Raw genomic sequence first — 25,986 nt, 5'->3', positions numbered from 1 at the left:
GGTTTTAATCGGCTGCATATTACGTCACTTCCCCGAGTCTAACGAGGCTGCAGACGTAAATAGAGCCACAATGAGCGACGCGACGACCTGTCAGGCCTTTCCCTCAACTCTAATGCTACCGGGTTACAGCTCCGCCTTCTCCACCAAGCTTTAGTGCTCTCTCCGCCCACTATGCGCATGGTTGGCAGCCAACATGAAGCCGATTGGCTGATTCAGCTGTCGGAGCCACGCTGTCTTTACTTTTTCGCGTTCTGATTGGCTAATGGTGCTGAACTACCTCGCCATTGGGTTTCATTGCTGCCAGTCGGAGGCGGGTTATTTTCTGTCGCTGTCGGACTCGGGATGCGGCGCTGCCTCCATAGTGGCTGCAGTAGAGACCACCCCGCCGCCACCGAGAGTCCCGGCCCACGGCAGCCGCTGCCGGAAGTCAGTAAAGGGGTGGCAGGAAACGCACGGGCCTTGTTGCCTCCGCTTTGGGACAATCGGATTTTATAGTGTGGAGAAGGCGAAGACAAGGCCGGAAGGTTCTGGGCCGTTCCGAGGGGCAAGGGATGTTTCTGAGCTGCGGGCCGGTTTCACGGACGGACAGAGGCAACTTCACTTACGGTCAGTGTCGTTCACTCATTGGGGAACTTGATTCATTCCCTGTGCCAGGTGCCCGCCTTATATATTTACATTCCCTCCTCCTACCCACGTATTATACACAGGGACCCCTAATATATACACAGCTGTGGGACTGGGGCTTCCGGATAATGGATCTTTCTGTAATTTAAATCTTCACACCTTGTCTACTAGAAAATCATATAAACATTAAATAAACCCAATAGGCTGGTTTTGCCTCCAGTAAGGATTAATTATATCTTAGTTGGGATCAAGTACAAGGTACAGGTATGGGACCTGTTATCCAGAATGCTCGGGACCTGGGGTTTTCCATATAACAGATCTTTCCATAATTTGGATCTTCATACCTTAAGTCTACTAGAAAATCATGCAAACATTAAATAAACCCAATAGGCTGGTGTTGCCTCCAATAAGGATTAATTATATCTTAGTTGGGATCAAGTACAAGCTACTGTTTTTTAATAAAAGCTATAGGACCTGTTTTCCAGATAACGGATCTTTTTGTAATTTGGATTTTGAAAATCATATAAAACATGAAATAAAGCCAATAGTCTGGTTTTGCTTCCAATAAGGATTAATTATATCTTAGTTGGGATCAAGTACAAGTTACTGTTTTATTATTACAGGTATGGGACCTGTTATCCAGAATACCTGGGGCCTGGAGTTTTCAAGATAACTGATCTTTCCGTAATTTGGATCTTCATACCTTAAGTCTACTAGAAAATCATATAAACATTAAATAAACCCAATAGGCTGGATTTGCCTCCAATAAGGATTAATTATATCTTAGCTGGGATCAAGTACAAACTACTGTTTTTTAATAAAAGCTATAGGACCTGTTTTCCAGAAAGCTCAGGACCTGGGGTTTTCCAGATAACGGATCTTTTTGTAATTTGGATTTGGAAAATAATATAAACATTAAATAAACCCAATAGGCTGATTTTGCCTCCAATAAGGATTAATTATATCTTAGTTGGGATCAAGTACAAGCGACTGTTTTATTATTACACAGAAAAGGCAATTTATCTGTAAAAATGTGGATAAAATGAAGTCTATGGGAGACGGCCTTTCCCTAATTTGCAGCCTTCTGGATACCAGGTTTCCGGATAACGGAACCTGTATATGTAACATAGCTCCAACAGATTGGATGCCTGGTTTTGTAACAAATGTCATCCAGGCTGTATGTCTGTTATAGGGATATATATATATCAATTATCAGCAGACCAGCACTCCCTTTTAAAATGTAATACTTTTTATTGTCATGGTATCAAACCTATATATACTCTGTTATGTGACAGCCTGCCATAGGGACCAGTGTATATCCGTATCTGAGCTACAAGTGCACTTATATCAGCTTCTGGGGCATCAGCCTGTTTTTGGGAGCAGCAATAACTGGCAGTCAGTGTGTCAATACATATCGGCAACTGTCAACCTGTCAGTGACCTGTTTATAAAGGTATGTGGGTTATCAGCCTGTATTTAGGGACCAGTAATAACCAGCATTGAGGCTACATGTCTTGTCAGTGGGAACTGGATATACCTGCATGTAACAGCCTGTTGCAAGGGCCCTTATATATGAAGCCTATCCTAGGGACCTGTGTATAGCAGTTTTGGCACAAGCAGCCTGTCATAGGGCCTTTGCATATCCGCATTCAGGCTAGCAGCTTATTGCATGGGCCAGTGTAAGCCATCATCTGGGCTAGCAGCTTGTCACTGGTACTTGGGCATAACAATATCCAGGCTAGTCAGCTAGTGATAAATGGGGCAACTTGGCACCTTCTCACAGTTACATTCTGCTGTTGCAACTGTATTTCCCTGAAATCACCTGGGTATATTGGCATCAATGTCCCCACTATGCCGAGGGCTTGCACAAGTCTAAAGCGAGCATAAAAGCTCCCACGGCAAATGATAGGATTGGATCTACCTGCTGTGCGCTGCCTGCCTGTCATAGATATCTGATGCTGGCACTTTCTTCTGTCCAACTGTCATCCAGACATTTATAGCTCCTAACCTGCTGGCAGTTTTGCTAACAGCCTGCTATAAACACCCCATTGTGACATCAATTTATATACACCTTTTTATAATGGTAGCTGATCGGTATGAGACCTGATATCCACAATGGTCAGGGATTGAGGTTTTCTGGATAATAATCTTTTACCTAAACCCAACAGGCTGGTTTTGCCTCCAATAAGGATTACTTTTATCTTAGTTGGGATCAAGTACAAGCGACTGTTTTATTATTACACAGAAAAAGGAAATTGTTTATAAAATTTGGATAAAAAGCAGTCTGTGGGATACGGCTTTTCCTTAATTCAGAACTTTCTAGATAATGGGTTTCTGGATAAAGGATCCCATACCTGTACCTTGCTATAGCATGTCCAGTAGAGGATAACAAAGACAGAGAATAAAGGACACATTATATCATGAACTATACACTTGTAAGAAAATTCATTCAGCCACAGTATCTATAATGTTTGGATTTGGCCAAATCCAAGCCCTAATTTGCCAATTTAATTCTGAGCAAAATCCATAATAAATGCATCTCCTGGACATGTCAGTCCCAGCAGTCCTGTGCTTTAGAAGTTCCTTTTGGGCTCTGTATTCCATTTTGCTGAACAACAAGGTTTCTGCTGAAATTGAATTTTCATTTGTGGTGCTTTATTTTATTTATTTTTTTACAAAAATTTCTAAATACAGGTATGGTGGCACTTGTTCTCCAGAATGCTCAGGACCTGGGGTTTTCCAGATAAGGGGTCTTTCCAGAATTTAGATCTCCCATACCTTAAAGGGGTTGTTTACCATCAAACACTTTTTCCAGTTCATTTGGTTTCAGACAGTTCACCAGAAATAAAGACTTTTTTCAATTACTTTCTATAAGTTTAATTTTTCACTTTTTTTAAGCAGCTCTGGAAGGGGGGGGGGTCACCGACCCTTTAGCTGTTCTAAATGGATACATTTAGTTGATACATTTCTTATCTTTTGTCCCTGCTGAGCAGAATCCCTGAGTTACAGGCAGCTGTTAGAATTGATACAATAGTTGCTAATACTCCAGAGATACTGCTGAGAAATGGATCAACTAAGGGGCATATTTATTAAGGGTCAAATAGAAAATTAGAATTTTCGATTTTTTTTTTTTATATAGTCCAAAGGGAATTAACCAAACTTGATTTGAGTTTTTTAAAAACATTTGAATTTGATTTTCAAAATTTATCATATTCGACCCTTGATAAATCTGCGAATTGTAACCATTCAGATGCTGCTGTATCACTAAGCTGCCAGACTGAAACCCCAGAGACAGGAACATTTAACTTCAATTTTGGGAAACCGGTAAAAAATAAAAGATGGAAAGCAACTTAAAAAAAGTCTTGGTTTCAGATTGTTCACCATAAACAAACTCAACTGAAAAAAGTGTTTGGAAGGCGAAAAACACCTTTAAAGGGATACTGTCATAGGACAATTTTTTTTTTCAAAATGAATCAGTTAATAGTGCTGCTCCAGCAGAATTCTGCACTCAAATCCATTTTTCAAAAGCGCCAACTGATTTTTTTTATATTCAATTTTGAAATCTGACATGGGGCTAGACATATCGTCAGTTTCCCAGGTGCCCCCAGTCATGTGACTTGTGCTCTGATACACTTCAGTCACTCTTTACTGCTGTACTGCAAGTTGGAGTGATATCACCCCCCTCCCTATCCCCCCAGCAGCCTAACAGAACAATTGGAAAGTAACCAGATAACAGCTCCCTAACACAAGATAACAGCTGCCTGGTAGATCTAAGAACAGCACTCAATAGTAAAATCCAGGTCCCACTGAGACACATTCAGTTACATTGAGTAGGAGAAACAACAGCCTGCCAGAAAGCAGTTCCATCCTAAAGTGCTGGCTGTTTCTGAAAGCCCATGACCAGGCAAAATGACCTGAGATGCACCTACACACCAATATTACAACTAAATACACTTGCTGGTTCAGAAATGAGATTTATATGGCAGAGTCAATTATTTGCAGTGTAAACAGTGTCACTTAGAAGTAAAAACATCATAAAAATCATGACCGAATCAGTTTGTCTACTAAAAATGACCTGGGCAGTTCCAGCATCTTTTTTTTTTTTTTTTTTTTTTTGTAAATGGTCCAAATTTTTAGCTAAATCCATAGCGGGTCATTTCTTGATTCCCTGTGAAATCTCGACCTCCTCGCTGCCCCTGCCTGCAGATTGCTTTGCGTGTTGTAGCAGAGCGATTACTTTCCCTTTGTTCCCAATGCTGAAGGCTCTGCTGTACACTCCCCTTTTTAGAGAAGCTTCTCGGCACTCGAGCTCCTGCCACTTCTCTGCGTTTCTTAACGGTAGGAGATTCGTTTCTTATTTCTCACTTGTCGTGCCGATGCGAATTGTAGCACCCAATGTTAACGCCATTATACGGAAGCCCCTGCCCTGCTATTGTCTGTTTAATGGGGTACAGCGGGGGCGCACGGAGGGTCGGACTGTACTTTGTTTCGCAAATGTCACATTTTGATGTTTTAGAATCTTTTCATTGTGTTGCACTGGCAAATATTCCCAAGTAATTCCTGGACTGCTCCATAGCATGTGCCTCCTCTTTGTGTGCCCTGGGCAGCTCTCACCAGCCCCTTTGTTTTCTATATACAGTAATTGTATAATCATATATTTATATATAATGTAGAACTGTAGAAACCATTACTGTTTTGATTAGTAATTAATTGGAAAGAAAGACTTGTGCACCGTAGCAATGTTTAATAATGATACACGACACCTGGATGCTTTTGAGCAAAAATACATTTATTTATGGGACTTGCGTGTGTATTTCCTCCTATTCTCTCCATGTTTTTACAACCACTATTCTATGAATGGTTTTATTTGAACATAGAAAAGCTGAGCGGCCCCTCACAACGGCAGTGTAGAAGACGCAGTCATTGTAATTTTTTTATTTTTTTGTAACAATTGGGATTTTCCTGCTGCAAATGTGACCAGCTATAACAGGAAGAGATGACGGCATTGTTTAAAGTGCATCCGAGTAGTTGCAGAATGATTGATCTCTAGTGGCAATAAGTTCATTCATATACAAAAGCAGCTATACGTGGGCATATAGTCAGGCTACCTGATTGATTGGTTCATGGGCTGACAGTCAGATGCTGCCAGTTTTGGATGACCCAATAGCATAGCTCTATATATTTGATTGATGACTTGGATGTTACCATTAAGGTAAGGTACTGATAGGTGTGCCCTGTTACTTGCATGTCTGGTGATGTCACATTTATAAAGGTATGGGATCCATTATCCAGAAACCCCCGAATTCCAGGAAGGCCATCTCCCATAGACTCCATTTTATCCAAATTATTCAAATTTTGAAAACTGATTTCATTTTTCTGTGTAATAATAAAACAGTCGCTTGTACTTGATCCCAACTAAGATATAATTAATCCTTATTGGAAGCAAACCAGCCAATTGGATATATTTCATGTGTAAATTATTTTTAGCAGACTTAAGGTATGAAGATCCAAATTACAGAATGAATCCCTTATCCGGAAAGCCCCAGGTTCGAGCATTTTGGATAACGGAACTGTTCACTATTGCAGTGGCTCCCAAATGTGGAGCAGATAGTGGGAGGGGGGGGCTGACAGAAGGCCAGTTATGTTGAGATTTGGGATGGATACATTTAGTTCTACCACTTACTCCTGGAATCCTAACTTAAAGGGTTGTTCGCCTTTAAATGAACTGTTAGTATGATCTAGAGAGGGAAATTCTGAGACAATTTGCATTTGGGTTTTCTTTTTGTTATTATTTGTGGTTTTTGAGTTATTTAGCTTTTTATTCAGCAGCTCTCCAGTTTGTAATTTCAGCCATCTGGTTGCTAGGGTCCAAATTCCCCTAGCAACCATGCATGGATTTGAACGAGACTGGAATTTGAATAGGAGAGGCCTGGTTAGAAAAACAGTAGCAATACCAATACATGTGTAGTCTTACAGAGGATTTGTTTTAGATGGGGGTCAGTGACCCCCATTTGGAAGGTGGAAACAGTCAGAAGAAGACAAATAATTCAAAAACTATTTAAAAAATGAAGACTAATGGACAATTTAACTTAAAGGCGAGCCACCCCTGCAGGATAGCTTGTGTAAAGCTCATGGTATAAAGGTGGGAGCAGTGGCCATGGGCACATTTGGGTTGTTTCCCAGTGTTTGGCACTTGAACAGTGAAAAAGAGGTGACTGTCTGGAGCTGATGCCCATTTATATGGTTGAAGATATAGATTAGGATTGGATAATGGTTACCCCCTATCACATCCAGGCAGCACAATTTACTGGAACCCAGAATAAAAGTAAGAGATATTTTGGGAGGAATCTCTATTCTGCTTAATGGTTGTTCTGTTTCTGCATAGTCAGATATTATTACTAGGGGTGCACTGAATCCACTATTTTGGATTCAGCCGAACCCCGAATCCTTCACAAAGGATTGGTCGAATACCGAACCGAATCCTAATTTGCATATGCAAATTAGGGGTGGGAAGGGGTAAACATTTTCTACTTGTTTTGTGACAAAAAAGTCATGCGATTTTCCTCCCTGCCCATAATTTGCATATGCAAATTAGGATTCGGATTCATTTCGGCCGGGCAGAAGGATTTGTCCGAATCCTGCTGTAAAAGGCCGAATCCTGGATTCAGTGCATCCATAATTATTACTGGCCTTTTAATTCAGTTTCCAAAAATTTTACACTTTTGTTTCATTTTTACATTGCAATATACCCGGCTTTAGAACTGTAAATACATTATTGTATTACCCTTCTGTGTTGTGCTATGGGAAAAATCGGGGGGAAATAAAAGTTGATATTACCATTTACTTGGCACTACAAAGACTGTAATAAAGGTGTGGGATCCGTTATCCGGACACCCGTTATCCAGAAAGCTGCAAATTAGAGGAAAGCTGTCTTTCATGGACTCCATTTTAATCAAATAATTCACAGTTTAAAAAATTATTTCCTTTTTCTGTGTAATAATAAAACAGTCGCTTGTACTTGATCCCAACTAAGATATAATTAATATTGGAGGCAAAACCAGCCTATTGGGTGATTTTCTAGTAGACTTAAAGTATGGAGATCTGAATTATGGAAAAGATCTGTTATCCGGAAAACGCCTGCATTCTGGATATCCACTAAAGCATGAAAGTAATAGATGTCTGTGTGCTGGAATGGAAATGACATTACTGCAAGATGCCTCTAGGCTCTGTCTTTCCCCCCGACTGCAGAATCTTCTTCATCATCATCATCGTCATCAGCACTGGCTTTCACTGGTCATGACTGGAACACAGCGTATTTAACCCATGGTGCAGAAGTCATTGTTTACTTGCCCTTTAGGGCTCATCCTTTGTCGTTGGCTTAACTTGTACCTGTAACTCACACTATTGATTGGGCATGAGGCCAAATGCCAGGAATTAAGCCATGGTCCTATGTTTTCGTAACCTAAACGTGAAAATTAGTTTTTTTCTGGATTAGAGTTGCAAAGGTGTGAGATGAAACTGGTAGAGGCAGCAAATGTCTGAGGCGCTGATGCATTAGGGTTTGTGGGTCAGTCATGACAGTATTTATAAAGGGGATTGTTCACCTTTAAATTAAATTAGTTAATAGGATGTAGCGAGGGATATTCTGAGAAAATTTGCATTCGGTTTCCATTTTTTACTATTTGTGGTTTTTGAGCTATTTAGCTTTTTATTCAGCAGCTCTCCAGTTTGTAATTCCAGCCATCTGGTTGCTAGGATCCAAATTCCCCTAGCAACCATGCACTGATTTAAATAAGAGGAATTTGAATAGGAGAGGCCATGAATCGAAAGTTGAGTAATAAAAAGTAACAATACGTTTGTAGCCTTACAGAGCATTTGATTTTTTAAGATCTGGTCAGTGACCCCCCCCCCCCCCCCTTTGAAAGCTGGAAAGAATCAGAAGAAAAAGGCAAATAACTAAAAAACTAAGAAAAAGAAACAATGAAGACAAATTGAAACATTGCTTAGAATTTGTGAACCACCCTTTAATATCAGGTTTTCCAATTCAGCTTTTCTGTTGATCTGACTGCTCCCAGCTGATTTTGTCAGTCCTTCATAGAACCTGATGATACTTTTATTTGACTAGTGAATTTTCATAGGTAGCTGCTGTTCTGGATTTTGTTTTAAAGGAGAACTAAAGCCTAACTAAAGAAGTAGGTAGAAATGTTGTACATGATGTTTTGTGCTTCTGTACCAGCCCAAGGCAACCACAGCCCTTTAGCAGTAAAGATCCGTGTCTCCAAAGATGCCCCAGTAGCTCCCCATCTTCTTTTCTGCTGATTCACTGCACATGCTCTGTGCTGCTGTCACTTACTGAGCTTAGGGACCCACTCACAATATACAGTACACATAGAATAGAAATGTCACAATATAAGGCTGATTAGTAATTAATACACATAATTACTACATGGCAGCACAGAAACCAGTGCAATTAGCATCAGAATTGAATAATCAGCAAACCTGTAGCATCAGCTTATATTACAGCCAGGGAAGCTCATTTTCTGCTGGATAATTAGTACGAGCCCTAAGCTTAGCTTCTCAACAGCCAATCAGAGCCCACTGAGCATGTGAGTGTCACAGACACTTTCCAAGATGGTGACCCCCTGTGACAAGTTTGAAGTCCTGGATCATTGCTGCTATTGACAAGCTCAAACTTTAGCCTCGTGCAATAAGTTCACTATATAAAATAGGACATTTTTAGCCATATTAATTTTTAGGGTTTAGTTCTCCTTTAAAATAATGGTCGTGAAATCAGTACTTGGCTTTGCAGAAGTGGAGGTTTAGGATACACACACAGCTAGTTATAGTTATAGTCTTCTGATTTATTTCCCAGCAGCGCCACTTCCCTTGTCTCTTCTTCTTGCCCAACTTGCTGATTATTTATAACAAGATAATGACTTATAATGGATGGGAAGAAATCCATGTTGATGACACACTGATGGGGTTGGGTTCTTTAATTAGATCTCTGTGTGTAAGATTTTATTCACAACGTTGCAAATTATGGGAAAAAAACCCGTTACCGATAATCCCCAGCAGGTCCCAAGCATTCTGTATAAAAGATCCCTCCTTACATGATATTAACTTTCCTATTCTGTGTTTGCTCTCCAGCAGCTTTATTTAGTTATGTCTCCCTTGTGCTGCTTTATAAACAGCAGGCACAGTAGCCATTTAAGCACAGGATACACAGTAGATAACAGATAAACTCTGCAGAATCCCATTGTATACTACAGAGCTTACCTGGTATCTACTGTGTATCCTGTGCCGCTTCTCATTTTTCCGCTTTGAATGGCTGCCCCCATGGCTATACAGCAGGTTGTTTATATAAAATGTAGTAGTACTTATCTGTTATCTACTGTGTATCCTGTGCTTGAATGGCTGCCCCCATGGCTACTCAACAGCTTGTTTATATAAACTATAGTAGTACTTATCTGTTATCTACTGTGTATCCTGTGCTTGAATGACTGCCCCCATGGCTACACAGCAGCTTGTTTATATAAACTATAGTAGTACTTATCTGTTATCTACTGTGTATCCTGTGTTTGAATGGCTGCCCCATGGCTACACAGCAGCTTGTTTATATAAACTATAGTAGTACTTATCTGTTATCTACTGTGTACCCTGTGCTTGAATGGCTGCCTCCATGGCTACTCAACAACTTGTTTATATAAACTATAGTAGTACTTATCTGTTATCTGTGTATCCTGTGCTTGAATGGCTGCCCCCATGGCTACTCAACAGCTTGTTTATATAAACTATAGTAGTACTTATCTGTTATCTCCTGTGTATCCTGTGCTTGAATGGCTGCCCCCATGGCTACTCAACAGCTTGTTTATATAAACTATAGTAGTACTTATCTGTTATCTACTGTGTACCCTGTGCTTGAATGGCTGCCTCCATGGCTACTCAACAGCTTGTTTATATAAACTATAGTAGTACTTATCTGTTATCTCCTGTGTATCCTGTGCTTGAATGGCTGCCCCCATGGCTACTCAACAGCTTGTTTATATAAACTATAGTAGTACTTATCTGTTATCTACTGTGTACCCTGTGCTTGAATGGCTGCCTCCATGGCTACTCAACAGCTTGTTTATATAAACTATAGTAGTACTTATCTGTTATCTACTGTGTATCCTGTGCTTGAATGGCTGCCCCCATGGCTATTCAACAGCTTGTTTATATAAACTATAGTACTTATCTGTTATCTACTGTGTATCCTGTGCTTGAATGGCTGCCCCCATGGCTACTCAACAGCTTGTTTATATAAACTATAGTAGTACTTATCTGTTATCTACTGTGTACCCTGTGCTTGAATGGCTGCCCCCATGGCTACTCAACAGCTTGTTTATATAAACTATAGTAGTACTTATCTGTTATCTACTGTGTATCCTGTGCTTGAATGGCTGCCCCCATGGCTACTCAACAGCTTGTTTATATAAACTATAGTAGTACTTATCTGTTATCTACTGTGTATCCTGTGCTTGAATGGCTGCCCCCATGGCTACTCAACAGCTTGTTTATATAAACTATAGTAGTACTTATCTGTTATCTACTGTGTATCCTGTGCTTGAATGGCTGTCCCCATGGCTACTCAACAGCTTGTTTATATAAACTATAGTAGTACTTATCTGTTATCTACTGTGTATCCTGTGCTTGAATGGCTGCCCCCATGGCTACTCAACAGCTTGTTTATATAAACTATAGTAGTACTTATCTGTTATCTACTGTGTATCCTGTGCTTGAATGGCTGTCCCCATGGCTACACAGCAGCTTGTTTATATAAACTATAGTACTGTTGCTGAAGCAAACACAACAGTTTTACCAGTGCAACACAACAGTACACTATATTTTCATTACTTTAAAATAGTTTCATTTTTTGGTGTTGCTGTTCCTTTAACTCCTTGTTGTTAGTTTTTAAGCAATGTTGCAAAAGCCTTAGTTCCCCAGCAGCAAAGACTGCTCTGTTAATTAGCTGTCTTTTCCTACATTGTATCAACAGTCTGAACCACCAGTGCAGAGAATAAAAAGGGACAGACTTACACTGATTTCAATAGCAATACAAATGCAAATAGCTTAAAAAAAACATAGAACACGTATAGTGAATGTATATAGCAGAGTTGCCTAGAATTATGCTTTCCTTTATTAGGCAAAAAAATAAATTTTTTTCAGGGTTTTTATTGTGGGCCTCTTTAAAACCTATACAGTGTGGCAGTTGCTGTATGTAATTGCTGAGAGAGTTGGGCCCACGGTGGGACCTGTTGATAATATTAATAATGAATTAAACTCCCTTTATTTCTTCCCTTCCAGGAGCGAATGTTGAGCTGTGAGCAGTGGGGCCAATTTATGTTGAAATCGGAGATATTTCCTCTTTTTCGTGGGTCGCTCTTGTGATCCCATTGCCTTGGAACCGGAACGTCGTCGGCACTTACAGGCATCCCGACACTGGAAATATGCTTTAATTCCCATGTTTCTTTAAACCGGTAAACTTTCATCTTTCACCATGGAGAATGGGGCTCAGAGATATCATCATTAAGGTAATTCTGTGGCCATGTTTATTTTTGTCATTTTACCATGAAAATTAAATCTTCAATTTTGCTTTTTATTTATTTATTACTTGTATTCCCCCGTCTGTCTGCTCTTAATCGGCCAGCAGAGACTTAAAGGCTGCTCAGACAGAAAAAGCAGATTATGCCCCTCATGCCCATCAAATAGATGAATGAATAATATTTCGCTGTCCTGCTCCTACAGGAGTGGAATTAGTCCCTCGCTTCCCCCCCTAACAGCTGCTCTGAGGTGGGAAACTGACCCACTTAACTGCCAGCAACTGTCATGCTCTGGGCTTTATAGAAGTATTTCATCCGGCTCTGCTGCTGGGTAGCACTTGCATTATATGTGGTTCATATTTCAGTTCATTTTTAGTATGTTTTTAGAATGACTAATTCGAAGCAACTTTTCAATTGGTCTTTATGTTTTCTTCCTTTGTAAATTATTTGCCTTTTTTTGACTCTGTCCAGCTTTCAAATGGGGGTCACTGACCCCATCTAAAAAACAAATGCTCTGTAAGGCTACAAATGTAGTGTTATTGCTCATTTTTATTCCTCATCTTTGTATTCAGCGGGTCGGCTACCCACGGGTTATCTGCAAAAACCAGCGGTACCCTGCGGGTTGCAGGATGAAGTTTTGGGAGCGGGTATAGACGCAGTTCTCGGGGTTTACGGGTCTAGTCTCAATAGCGAGTTTTACTCCTTTTTTTCTGATCACACCTACTTCTAATGATGTCACTTCCGGTTTACAATGACAGCATTTCCTGTTTCTTGATGGTCAGCGGATCGGGTTGCGGATAAGGTACTTGCGTTGGTAGCGCAGGGGTTCCCAACCTTTTTTGGCCCAGGGACCAAAGAAGAGCCAAATTTTTTTTGCGAAGAGGGGTCGGCGTTAAATTAGGCACGCCGCTATAATTGTTCGGCAGCCCACTTCAGGACTGTCTGTGGCCTGGCAGTTGGGGACCCCTGGGGTAGTTGCTCCAAGCAGGGAAGTATGTGGGTCCGGTTGCTGGTCGGGTTCATTTTTAACAAATTGGTTTCGCGCAGGACTCTAATTCAGGCCTCTCCTATTCATATTCCAGTCTCTTATTCAAATCAGTGCATGGTTACTAGGGGAATTCTGACCCTACCAACCAGATGGTTGAAATTGGAAACTGGAGAGCTGCTGAATAAAAAGCTAAATAACCACAAATAATAAAAAATTCAAACCAATTTCAAATTGTCTCAGAATACCACTGTCTACATCGATTCAGGTTTTTGCTCGATTTTGTTAAGGTTTTCTGCGATCCAATTAAATAGAGTTTTTTTTTTTAAATAAAAAAGCTAAAATTGGGCATGGGAGATTAGTCGTGTTTTTTTTTTTAAATAAAATATGAGATAAATTTTGATTTTAGTAAATAACACCCCATTGAGTGACGATATGCACTCAATGCAGTCACAATTTTTTATTTTTAGTTATTCAGCAGCTCTCCAATTGTTATGGTTGCTAGGGTCCAGCTTACACTAGCAACCAGGCAATGGTTTGTACGCAAGACTGGAAGGTGCATAGGAGAGGGACTGAGTGGAAACATAGGTAATAATGTAGCCTAACAGAGCAGCAGTTTTTGGATACTGCAGTCATTATCTTCCTATTTGAAAGCCTGAAAGAGGAATGCAAATGATTCAAAAACTGTTAAGAATATAAAATAAAGACCAATGGAAAAGCTGCTAAGAATAGAACCTTTTTATAACAAAACTAAACTTAAAGGTGAACTAGCTATTAAACAGTGAAAATACAGTTCACCCAACTCTCTATTCACTTGTGTAGGATTTGGAGGGACAGAGCTCTGTTTTGTTCTTTTTGCTAAATATGCCTGTAAAATCCTGCGTGAGTTTGATAGCGAGCCGGGGGGGTGACACGTTGTGTTGAACTCTATTTTCACCCTTTGATTTGCCCCTAATTCTGAATTCTGTGAATGGCACGGGACTGTCCTGTTAATAAAATGTGAACCAGTCTGTGTTGTTTATAATGAGAGTGACTGGGGGGAATCAAGACTTATGCACGGGTGCTTCTGAGTTTTAGATTATAAAGTGTCCGTTACAACATGCTCTTAAAGGGCCATGTGTGTATTTTTTACAGGCGGCTGACATAACAACTGAGGCGGCTTTGCTTGTATGCCTTCCAGCATGTAACAACATTGGTAACATTCCTTCAACTTTACCAAATTCCTGACCTAGGTGCAGAAAAATAGCCTTGTGGGTCCAGATTACAATATAATATAGTATAGTACCGTTAACAGAGTTAACTGTTAGTATGATGTAGAGAGGGATATTCTGAGACAATTTGAAATTGGTTTTCATTTTCTATTATTTGTGGGTTTTGAATTATTTAGCTTTTTATTCAACAGCTCTCCAGTTTGTAATTTCAGCCATATGGTTGCTAGGGCCCAAATTCCCCTAGCAACCATGCACTGATGTGAATAAGAGGCTGGAATATGAATAGGAGAGGCCTGAATAGAAAGAGGAGGAATAAAAAGTAGCAATAACAATACATTTGTAGCCTTACAGAGCATTTGTTTTTTAGATGGGGTCAGTGACCCCCATTTGAAAGCTGGAAAGATTCAGAAGAAGAAAAAGAAGACGGCAAATAATCCAAAAACTATAAAAAAATAAATAATGAAGACTAATTGAAAAGTTGCTTATAATTGGACATTCTATAACATACTAAACATTGACTTAAAGGCAAACCACCCGTTTAAGGCTAAAGACACAAAGAGAGTTGCCTGACACTTATGACTGGTATGGGACCTGTTATCCTGAATTCTCGGAACCTGGGTTTTCCAGATAATGGACTTTTCCGTAATTCAGATCTTCATACCTTAAGTCTACTAACATTTAATTTAAACATTAAATAAACCCAATAGGCTGGTTTTGCCTCCAATAAGGATTAATTATATCTTAGTTGGTATCAAGTACAGGCATGTGACCTGTTATCCAGAATGCTCGGGACCTGGGGTTCCGGATAACGTATCTTTCCGAAATTTGGATCTTCATACCTTAAGTCTACTAGAAAATCATATAAACATTAAATAAAGCCAATAGGCTGGTTTTGCCTCAAATAAGGATTAATTATATCTTAGTTGGGATCAAGTACAAGTGACTGTTTTATTATTTCATAGAAAAAGGAAAAAAAAATGTAATTAGTTGGTTATATTGAACTCTATGGGAGATGGTCTTCCTGTAATTCGGAGCTTTCTGGATAAGGGGTTTCCGGATTACTGGTCTCATACCTGTATCTGTAGGAGGGAGGACTGGAGAGTAAGTTTCAACATTATGTTAAAAGCATTATGTTGTACGACTGCTGCTCTTTTGGGTCTGCCATTGTGTGTAGGTAGTTTAATATCCATAAAAACCTGTGTATTATCCTGTGTATAATTATTTGCCTCTTTCTCCCTAGTTTCTGTGTTTCGTTGTGTTTAACTATTTTGGGCTTTTTCAGCAGGATTCAGATTTGGCTGAATCATTATGCCTGGCCGAACCAAATCCAAATCGTTATTTGCATATGCAAATTAGGGGCGGGGAGGTCATTTGTATTCAGACAAATTTTTCGGAAATGATTCGGGGGTTCGGCCGAATTCAAAATAATGGATTCAATGCATCCCTAGAATACTCGTTTAAGCTGCCATGGTCTTGCTTCAATTTTCTTTATCTCTGGCCATAGCCTTCCTGTTGTGTTATAATCCCTTTCCTTGTAGCCTGCAGGACATTTGGCCAGACATACCCAGTGCACAGCCCGTCAGACTTGGCTGAAGATGTAGCTCTTTAGGTTTGGCATCTGCAGTGAGAACCCAGAGAGAGAGAGAGAGATAATGTTTTTTGGCTTTGCAGATTGATATTGTGGTTTTCTGTTGCCATCCACGTAAAAGACTTGTGAAACTATGGGCAGAAATGCAAGTGCATGTGCCAGAGCTAGCAGTGCTATCACTCAGTACAAAACGGCAATGTTTAGGAAGCTGCCATTGTGATTGCTAGGCTGAATTATGTTAACTTTAGCCAATGGCAGCACCAGACGTAGACTAGCAGCAGTTATACAAAAGTACAGGTATGAGATCCGTTAATCCATAAAGCTCCGAATTACAGAAATCCCATCTCCCATAGACTCCGATTTATCCGAATAATCCAATTTTTTAAAAACAGTCACTTGTCCTTGATCCCAACTAAGATATAATTAATCCTTATTGGAAGCAAAACCAGCCTATTGGGTTTATTTCATGTTTATATGATTTTCTAGTAGACTTAAGGTATGAAGATCCAAATTACAGAAAGATCCTTTATCCAGAAAACCCCAGGTCCTGAGCATTCTGGATAACTGGTCCAATACCTGTAATAATAAAACAGTAACTTGTACTTGATCCCAACTAAGATATAATTAATCCATATTGGAAGCAAAACCAGCCTATTGGGTTTATTTAATGTTTATATGAATTTCTAGTAGACTTAAGGTATGAAGATCCAAATTATGTAAAGATCTGTTATACGGAAAACCCCAGGTCATGAGCATTCTGGATAACAGGTCCCATACCTGTAAAAAAAAAACAGTCACTTGTATTTGATCCCAACTAAGATATAATTAATCCTTATTGGAAGCAAAACCAGCCTATTGGGTTTATTTCATGTTTACGTGATTTTTAGTAGTTTGAAGATCCAAATTCTGGAAAGATTCGTTACCCGGAAAACCCCGAGTATTCTAATAGGTCCCATACTTGTACTTTACAGAACACCCTGAAATCCTTGTTACTCAGAGCCCAATATTTAGCGTATTCCCCAGTATGTACTGTATAAAAGAGCTTGTTCACCATGAACCTGAACTTTTTTTTTATTGTCCTTTAAATTCCTTTTAATTCCTTTTGATATTAACAAAGGCTCAGTCCAATCTCACCCAAAATCAAACACACAGGCCTGGGCCATATTTAATGTTTAAGCTGCCAAAGGGTTTGCCAGGGAATTGCGCCCAGATTAATGTGCTATGAGAAGGATTCTGCCGAGACTATAAATTCCCGCAGTAGAAATCCCTGCTGTCTAATACCTTCATGTACACTGGCTGCCGGCTGTACCTTGAGTAAATGTCTCCTTTGTTTGTACTTTGATTCCTTTTATTTGAGTTTTCTCCAGGTCTGAGATGATGAAACAAACAATTGCCATAGGCCTCTGTTGTGATTGGTCACTGACCCAGGCAGGCTGGTTGTTCACTTTTAAATTAATTCTTAGTATGACGTAGAGAGGGATATTCTGAGACAATTTGCAATTGGTTTTCATTTTTTATTATTTGTGGTTTATGACTTATTTAGCTTTTTTTATTCAACAGTTTGTAATTTCAGCCATTTGGTTCCTAGGGTCCAAATCCCCCTAGCAACCATGCACTGATTTGAATAAGAGACTGGAATATGAATAGGAGAGGCCTGAATAGAAAGATGAGTAATAAAAAGTAACAATACATTTTTAGCCTTACAGAGCATTTCTTTTTAGATGGGGTCAGTGACTCTTCATTTGAAAGCTGGAAAGAGTCAGAAGAAGAAGGCAAATCATTCATAAACTAGAAAAAAGAAAAAATACAGACCAATTGAAAAATTGCCTAGAATTAGCCCTTCAATGACATTCTAAACGTTAACTTAAAGGTGAAACACCCCTTTAGCACTGCATTTCAATTGTAACCTTTTTTTATTTTGTGGATCGTATCTTAAAGTCACAGAGGAGTGTCATGACCATATAAAGGCACGGGTTATACAGGATGGAGAACTGAGTATCACTAATGTATTATAAGGGATAATGTACCCCCTACTGTAAATGATAAGGATATTAGAAGTCACTGAGGGGTTGTTCTGTGACCATATAAAGGCACAAGGCTGCAGGCTGAGTTATACAGGGAACTCTGAGTATCACTCATGTATTATAAGGGATAATGTACCCCCTACTTTAAATGATAAGGATATTAGAAGTCACTGAGGGGTTGTTCTGTGACCATATAAAGGCACAAGGCTGCAGGCTGAGTTATACAGGGAACTCTGAGTATCACTCATGTATTATAAGGGATAATGTACCCCCTACTTTAAATGATAAGGATATTAGAAGTCACTGAGGGGTTGTTCTGTGACCATATAAAGGCACAAGGCTGCAGGCTGAGTTATACAGGGAACTCTGAGTATCACTCATGTATTATAAGGGATAATGTACCCCCTACTTTAAATGATAAGGATATTAGAAGTGACTGAGGGGTTGTTCTGTGACCATATAAAGGCACAAGGCTGCAGGCTGAGTTATACAGGGAACTCTGAGTATCACTCATGTATTATAAGAGATAATGTACCCCCTACTGTAAATAAGGATATTAGAAGTCACTGAGGGGTTGTTCTGTGACCATATAAAGGCACAAGGCTGCAGACTGAGTTATACAGGGAACTCTGAGTATCACTCATGTATTATAAGGGATAATGTACCCCCTACTGTAAATGATAAGGATATTAGAAGTGACTGAGGGGTTGTTCTGTGACCATATAAAGGCACAAGGCTGCAGACTGAGTTATACAGGGAACTCTGAGTATCACTCATGTATTATAAGGGATAATGTACCCCCTACTGTAAATGATAAGGATATTAGAAGTCACTGAGGGGTTGTTCTGTGACCATATAAAGACACAAGGCTGCAGGCTGAGTTATACAGGGAACTCTGAGTATCACTCATGTATTATAAGAGATAATGTACCCCCTACTGTAAATGATAAGGATATTAGAAGTCACTGAGGGGTTGTTCTGTGACCATATAAAGGCACAAGGCTGCAGGCTGAGTTATACAGGGAACTCTGAGTATCACTCATGTATTATAAGGGATAATGTACCTCCTACTGTAAATAAAGATAATGCAATATATTGAGATAAACTGGTTGTTTTCCTGCTTTACTAGAGAGAATTTGGAGATGTAGAAGTGAGGTCCAACTATAGAAAACAGATGTTGCCTATTTGTCTCGCTCATGAACACTGGACCCAAAAGCTGTGACATTATTTCGTTTAACACAAACTCCCTCCCATAACCAGTGTGGCCTTAAAACGAATTCCCAAATGAATGTGGCCAATTTAGGGAATCATTTCTAAAGTGACGACCCAACCCCGGGGAGAGGGCTGCTGATTTTAGCTCTGCGGTGTTTCTTCTTGGATTGCCGGGGTTGATCTGTTTCTTTTTCGTGTATAAAAGTGGTGAAGTGTAAAGGGCAGATGTGATGTAAATGCTCAGACTGTAAAATAAAATAGACGGATTTATCTAGAGGAAGTGGAACAGAGATCCATTCACTTTCCAGCCTCGCTGTTTCTTTTGGCGCGAGCTCGTGCCAAGACTTTCTCCAACTCAAGGAAAAATGCCTTTCAGCTGCACAGAACTTCTGCTAAAATGCTTGTTGGTTATTTTGTTTTTCAGGAAATTTCAGTTCAGTTTCTTTAGAAAAAAAGCTAATTTCTATTTTATGCTGGAATGTTTTATTATTTGTTCTCTAACAACATTATTTGTGAGGCCAGACTCCCTTGCAGGACTAGTGGGCTAAAGTGCCAGTCTCCTTTTCTGCAATGCTTGGATTTAACAGATAATTGATGCATCTGGCACACACCTCCATTTCAGTGGGTGGGAAGGGGTGTGGCCATTATTAGGGCCGGCAGTGGGTGTGGCTGGGCATGTAAATGCTTCCAATCGTGTGTATGCAATGGTGCTATGACCTTTTATTTTACTGGTTACAGCAAATATGTTAGTGTTTGGTTTTTAAACTTGTTGTTTAAGGGGTTGTTTGCCTTTGAATTAACTATTAGTATGATGTAGAGAGGGATATTCTCAGAGAATTTGCAATTGGTTTTCATTTTTTATTATTTGTGGTTTGAGTTATTTAGCTTTTTATTCAACAGCTCTCCAGTTTGCAATTTCAGCCATCTGGTTGCTAGGGTCCAAGTTACCAAGCAACCATGTTTATATGTTTATAGAGTAGGCTATATATTTTTATAGTAGTGATATGCAGGCCGGCCTGATACCCGTGGGTCGGTCTGGCTCAGGCCGACCCCTTACCCCCGTTTGCGAGTGGATGACCGGTCCGGGTCGAGCTCTTCCGCCACCTTCAACTGCCGGCCTCCGATTTCCGTTTTTATAGCCGCATGCCTGCTTGCCCCACCTCTTTTGTGACGTCTTTGGCGGGGCAATAGAGAGCAGGCTATATATGTTTATAGAGAGCAGGCGATACATGTTTATAGAGAGCAGGCGATACATGTTTATAGAGAGCAGGCGATACATGTTTATAGAGAGCAGGCGATACATGTTTATAGAGAGCAGGCGATACATGTTTATAGAGAGCAGGCGATACATGTTTATAGAGAGCAGGCGATACATGTTTATAGAGAGCAGGCGATACATGTTTATAGAGAGCAGGCGATACATGTTTATAGAGAGCAGGCGATACATGTTTATAGAGAGCAGGCGATACATGTTTATAGAGAGCAGGAGATAAATATGTTTATAGAGAGCAGGAGATAAATATGTTTATAGAGAGCAGGAGATAAATATGTTTATAGAGAGCAGGCGATATATATGTTTATAGAGAGCAGGAGATACATGTTTATAGAGAGCAGGCGATATATATGTTTATAGAGAGCAGGAGATAAATATGTTTATAGAGAGCAGGAGATAAATATGTTTATAGAGAGCAGGAGATAAATATGTTTATAGAGAGCAGGAGATAAATATGTTTATAGAGAGCAGGCGATATATATGTTTATAGAGAGCAGGCTATATATGTTTATAGAGAGCAGGCGATACATGTTTATAGAGAGCAGGCGATACATGTTTATAGAGAGCAGGCGATACATGTTTATAGAGAGCAGGCGATACATGTTTATAGAGAGCAGGCGATACATGTTTATAGAGAGCAGGCGATACATGTTTATAGAGAGCAGGCGATACATGTTTATAGAGAGCAGGCGATACATGTTTATAGAGAGCAGGCGATACATGTTTATAGAGAGCAGGCGATACATGTTTATAGAGAGCAGGCGATACATGTTTATAGAGAGCAGGCGATACATGTTTATAGAGAGCAGGCGATACATGTTTATAGAGAGCAGGCGATACATGTTTATAGAGAGCAGGCGATACATGTTTATAGAGAGCAGGCGATACATGTTTATAGAGAGCAGGCGATACATGTTTATAGAGAGCAGGCGATACATGTTTATAGAGAGCAGGCGATACATGTTTATAGAGAGCAGGCGATACATGTTTATAGAGAGCAGGCGATACATGTTTATAGAGAGCAGGCGATATATATGTTTATAGAGAGCAGGAGATAAATATGTTTATAGAGAGCAGGAGATAAATATGTTTATAGAGAGCAGGCGATATATATGTTTATAGAGAGCAGGCGATATATATATGTTTATAGAGAACAGTCTATATATACAGTATATGTTTATAGAGAACAGTATATATATATATATATATATATATATATATATATATATATATATATATATATATATATATATATATATATATATATATATATATTTATTTATTATATGTGTTTATAGAAAGCAGGCGATATGTATGTTTATAGAGTGGGGGGGTGCACTCACAGGCCAGGCTAATTGTCCTTACAGCTATTGCTTTTTCTTTTCAATTTCTAGTTTATTAAGTGTTTTTTCTTTCGTGCAGGTCAGTTGATCAATGGAAAAAGTGGAAAAGATGTGGAACACCTTCAAGTACCGATGCCAGAATCTCTTCAGCCACGACGACGATGCAAACCAAAATGACGCAGTCGATGTTAACGCAAACAGATGTTTACGAGGGATGGATAAAATTGAAAATGCCTCTGACCAGTCTGCCAGGCTTTCTATTGGACCATTGCAACAGAACATTACCTCTGAGCTAAGCCCCGGTCCCAGCGGGAGCTCAAGTAGGAGGAGTCAGAACTGTGTTAGTGAAATGCCCCAAGTTGTTGAGATCAGTGTAGAAAAAGATAATGACTCTGGGCTGAGTGCCGGCACCCGGCTAGCTCGCAGGGACTCTTACACCCGCCATGCGCCCTGGGGTGCAAAGAAAAAACATTCTTGCTCCACTAAAACTCAAAATTCTTTCGACCCTGACAAAAAAATCTGCAGAACAAGGAGTGGCCTACAAAGGAGAGAAAGAAGACACGGAACAAGCTCTGTCCATGACATGGAGACTATGGGGAGCAGAGCTGTAGGGAGTCACAGCTTAAGGCAAAGACTTAATGAGACTGTTGGCCTGTGTTTCCCAATCAGAACCTATAACAGACCATCAAAGCCCCTCTTTACTAACAAGAGAAAAATACATCTGTCTGAGCTCATGCTCGAGAAATGTCCTTTCCCCCCTGGATCAGACCTGGCACAAAAATGGCATCTGATAAAACAACATACAGCCCCTGTGAGCCCACATCCGAGTTTTTTGGAAACGTTTGACCAGTCTATTTCGACTGAGGACGAAGAAGATCGGTTGCGCGAAAGGCGCCGACTTAGTATCGAAGAGGGTGTCGACCCACCTCCCAACGCCCAAATCCACACCTTTGAGGCTGCCGCACAAGTGAACCCAGTTTATAAGCTTGGACCAAAACTAGCACCTGGCATGGCCGACATGTCTGGGGATGCGAATGCCGCTTGTCAAGGGGGTTGCGAGTCTGAAGAAGATACCACCACTCTCTGTCTGCAGTCCCGGAGGCAGAAGCAACGGCAGTTTTCCGGAGACAGCCATACCCAAATCAACAAACAAGGGGCCTGGAAAGTCCACACGCAGATTGACTACATTCACTGCCTTGTGCCGGACTTGATTGAGATTATGAGCAACCCGTGTTACTGGGGCGTCATGGATCGATACGAGGCAGAGGCTCTCCTGGAAGGCAAGCCGGAAGGCACATTTTTGCTCAGGGACTCGGCACAAGAGGATTATCTGTTCTCCGTGAGCTTCCGGCGCTACAACCGATCTTTGCACGCTCGCATTGAGCAGTGGAACCATAACTTTAGCTTTGACGCTCACGACCCGTGTGTGTTTCACTCATCCACCGTCACGGGGCTTTTAGAACATTATAAAGATCCTAGCTCTTGCATGTTTTTCGAACCTTTGCTTACTGTCCCCTTAAACAGAACCTTCCCGTTCAGTCTGCAGTATATCTGCCGGGCGGTTATCTGTAGGTCCACTACCTATGATGGAATCGATTTCCTTCCCCTGCCCTCAATGCTACAAGACTTCCTGAAGGAGTACCATTACAAACAGAAAGTCCGTGTCCGGTGGCTGGAAAGGGAACCCGTTAAGTCCAAATAAAGTGGCGCAGCCTTTGTGTTTCTCCAGTTCCCCCCAAACCTTCTGAAATAGCACCTCATAGACTTAGGATATGCTTAACGTGTATCAGTTTATAAAGCACATTTACCTGTATTTAGTTATGACCGTATCTCACTTCAAGCTTTAAATGTTCGAGTCAATGATCTTCTGCCCTTGAGGAGACAGAAGTACATTCTTTGGAACCATGAAGCAGAACACTGTACTGCATGTTCTATTGAATGCCGACACTAATATATTATTCTACTAACACTTGCTTCTCCTTCCAGGCCGTAGCCGTATTTAGGAGGCTTTCTAACCGATATCTATCCACAAATGTGCAGTAACTTAAAGAACCAGTTGAACGAACACATGTAATTATAGGACCCCCTGAAGGCAGTTGCTTACCCCCCAACTTTTATTGCAAGCTTCGTTTGAATTGTATGACGGAATAATCAGCAATATTGTGTTACATACCAAGCAAATCAAGCTATTAAACTGGTGCTTAAAAACTCGTTTCAACAAAAGAAATAAGTCTTGAATTAGCTGAATTTTTTTTTTTCGGGATGATTGTACCAGTAGACGTGGTGTCACCTGTCCACTTGGAAAGCGTTGGAGCATGGATTTTCACTTTGATTAGAGTACTTAATTGGCAACATAGAATGTCATCATTTTCCCCCTCTTTTTTTTTTTTTTTTTTTTTAATCCATTTTAGGTCAAAATGTTATAGAACTACAGTCCCCAGAATCCTTGTGCCTGCTCGTTGGGGCTGGGGGGTGCTGGATGGTGCCTACACCTTGCTATAGCCTATTGAAAAGGGTGAAGTTTAACAAATGAAAAAATTGTGCAGAATTTTTTTTATCTAATGCCATTACAAATTTGCACATAGTGGTTGAGCCTAAAAATAAAAAAATAAAAAATACTAAGGTGCTAATATGAATGAATGCAGCATACGCTGGGTCAGTCTGGCGGTTCTAGGTGCTATTATATGAAGCACAGCGGTTTGAGGTTGCTTTTCATCTAGAAATGGGAAACCATTCACAGGGGGGCAACAGAATAACAAGTGAAAAGATTTAAACAATTTTTGTCCAGTTAGTGGTGCATCTCTGACCTTTCCCATGGGGAACTTTGTTGCCCCTGTAGGTTTTACAGCTCTGCGGATGAGCAACAAAATGCTCGGAATTGCCTCTCATTCATTCCTTTGCAAACGTTGTGCACCTGTGGGTAGAGTCCTGCAACAGGTCGGGTACCTGCGTTTTACCCGCAAAAAAAGTACCCTGTCCGATGAGGGTAGGAGTTTTGGGTGCGGTATAAATGTGGGTCAGGTTGCGTGTCTCATCTAAATTTCTTATCTTCTGTTATATTGTCTATTTTACAAACCTTTTTCTGCCCTGCCCGCTTTTGATGATGTCACTTCCGTTTGCAGCAACAGCACTTCCTGTTTAATGGTGGTCGGCGGATTGGGTTGTGGATAAGGCAGTTATTATAGTAATAAGGCAGATCAAAGTGGGTAAATATGTAGGTTGCGATTTGGGTAGTGGGCTTCGGGTCCGGGTTTCATAAATATGTACCGCGCAGGACTACACCTACGGGTGCAGGCAATTAGCATGGAGAGTTAACAAGAGGTTATTCAATAGGGCGGTTTCTTGGGTCTAGTGATGTGCAGGTTGACCCCCATCCTAACCCAGTGCACTACGGTATTTATAGGCCCTCTCTGCCCTGATGTTACCGAAGGGGTATTGTAATAAAGCATTGAAGGGTGGAGGAAGTGGGTCATTGTAAGGTTGCAGGAGGGGTGAGCAGTGGCCCGCTGAGATTGTGTGTAAGTCAACCTGACCCACCCGCTAGTTTAGGCCAGCCCCCCACATCACTACTTGGGTCCCCACTTTCATGCCGTTGTTCAAAAGCAGAGTAGTCGTGATTGAGACGCCACCTTTTCCCCTACTGCAATAAATAAATTGTAAAGTCTTGGGAGGAAGAAATTTAAAACTACAACAAAGCGCATGTTAAGGAACTGAAGCCTCAATGGTTTTAAAATAATAAATGTCACCAAATCTCCAATGCGTTCCTCTTCCCAGTCTGAATTGATACAAGTATTTGAACATTCAGTTGTGGTGTTTAATACACAACCAACATGTTTCTTTTAATGGTACATTTTATAAAGGTGCTCTGATTATATTCTAACTATATTATAAAGCACAATAAGGTGCAAATAAAGTGGAACCTCCATTTTACATCCCCTGATTATAAGTGTCCCCTCATTTTACATTGTTGTTTGTGGTCCCACCTATATATTATGCATAATACATTTCCCTTATTTTACATTTTCCTGGATTTTTCTGATCCCCTGGAAAACGTAAAATTGGGGTTCTACTAATTTCTTGCTTTATTCTTGTGCCGTTCTGGTTCAGTGACCCCCGCAGCAGACCGGAAACCCCATTTCATTAGTATT

At 40.3% G+C, this 25,986-nt stretch overlaps 1 protein-coding gene across 3 annotated transcripts; it reads left to right on the top strand.

The window, feature by feature from the left end:
• The first annotated feature begins 114 nt into the window (after window positions 1-114).
• socs5.L (suppressor of cytokine signaling 5 L homeolog) lies at window positions 115-25,773 on the top strand. Of its 3 annotated transcripts, none has more exons than XM_018262538.2 (3): window positions 117-606; window positions 11,967-12,193; window positions 21,918-25,773. In XM_018262538.2, exon 3 carries the CDS (start codon window positions 21,930-21,932, stop codon window positions 23,538-23,540), a length of 1,611 nt encoding a protein of 536 aa, XP_018118027.1. In that variant the 5' UTR covers window positions 117-606; window positions 11,967-12,193; window positions 21,918-21,929; the 3' UTR covers window positions 23,541-25,773. The 3 variants fall into 3 exon arrangements, with proteins under 3 accessions (XP_041418426.1, XP_018118027.1, XP_041418425.1); XM_041562491.1 differs by lacking the exon at window positions 117-606 and adding an exon at window positions 4,942-4,961; XM_041562492.1 differs by lacking the exon at window positions 11,967-12,193 and having other exon boundaries at window positions 115-606.
• The last annotated feature ends 213 nt before the right edge of the window (window positions 25,774-25,986 follow it).

This window comes from Xenopus laevis, chromosome 5L (genome assembly GCF_017654675.1).
Source record: "Xenopus laevis strain J_2021 chromosome 5L, Xenopus_laevis_v10.1, whole genome shotgun sequence".
Taxonomy (NCBI): Eukaryota; Metazoa; Chordata; class Amphibia; order Anura; family Pipidae; genus Xenopus; species Xenopus laevis.
The sequence above is the reverse complement of the archived record's forward strand: the minus strand, read 5'-3'. Positions and strand labels throughout refer to the sequence as shown.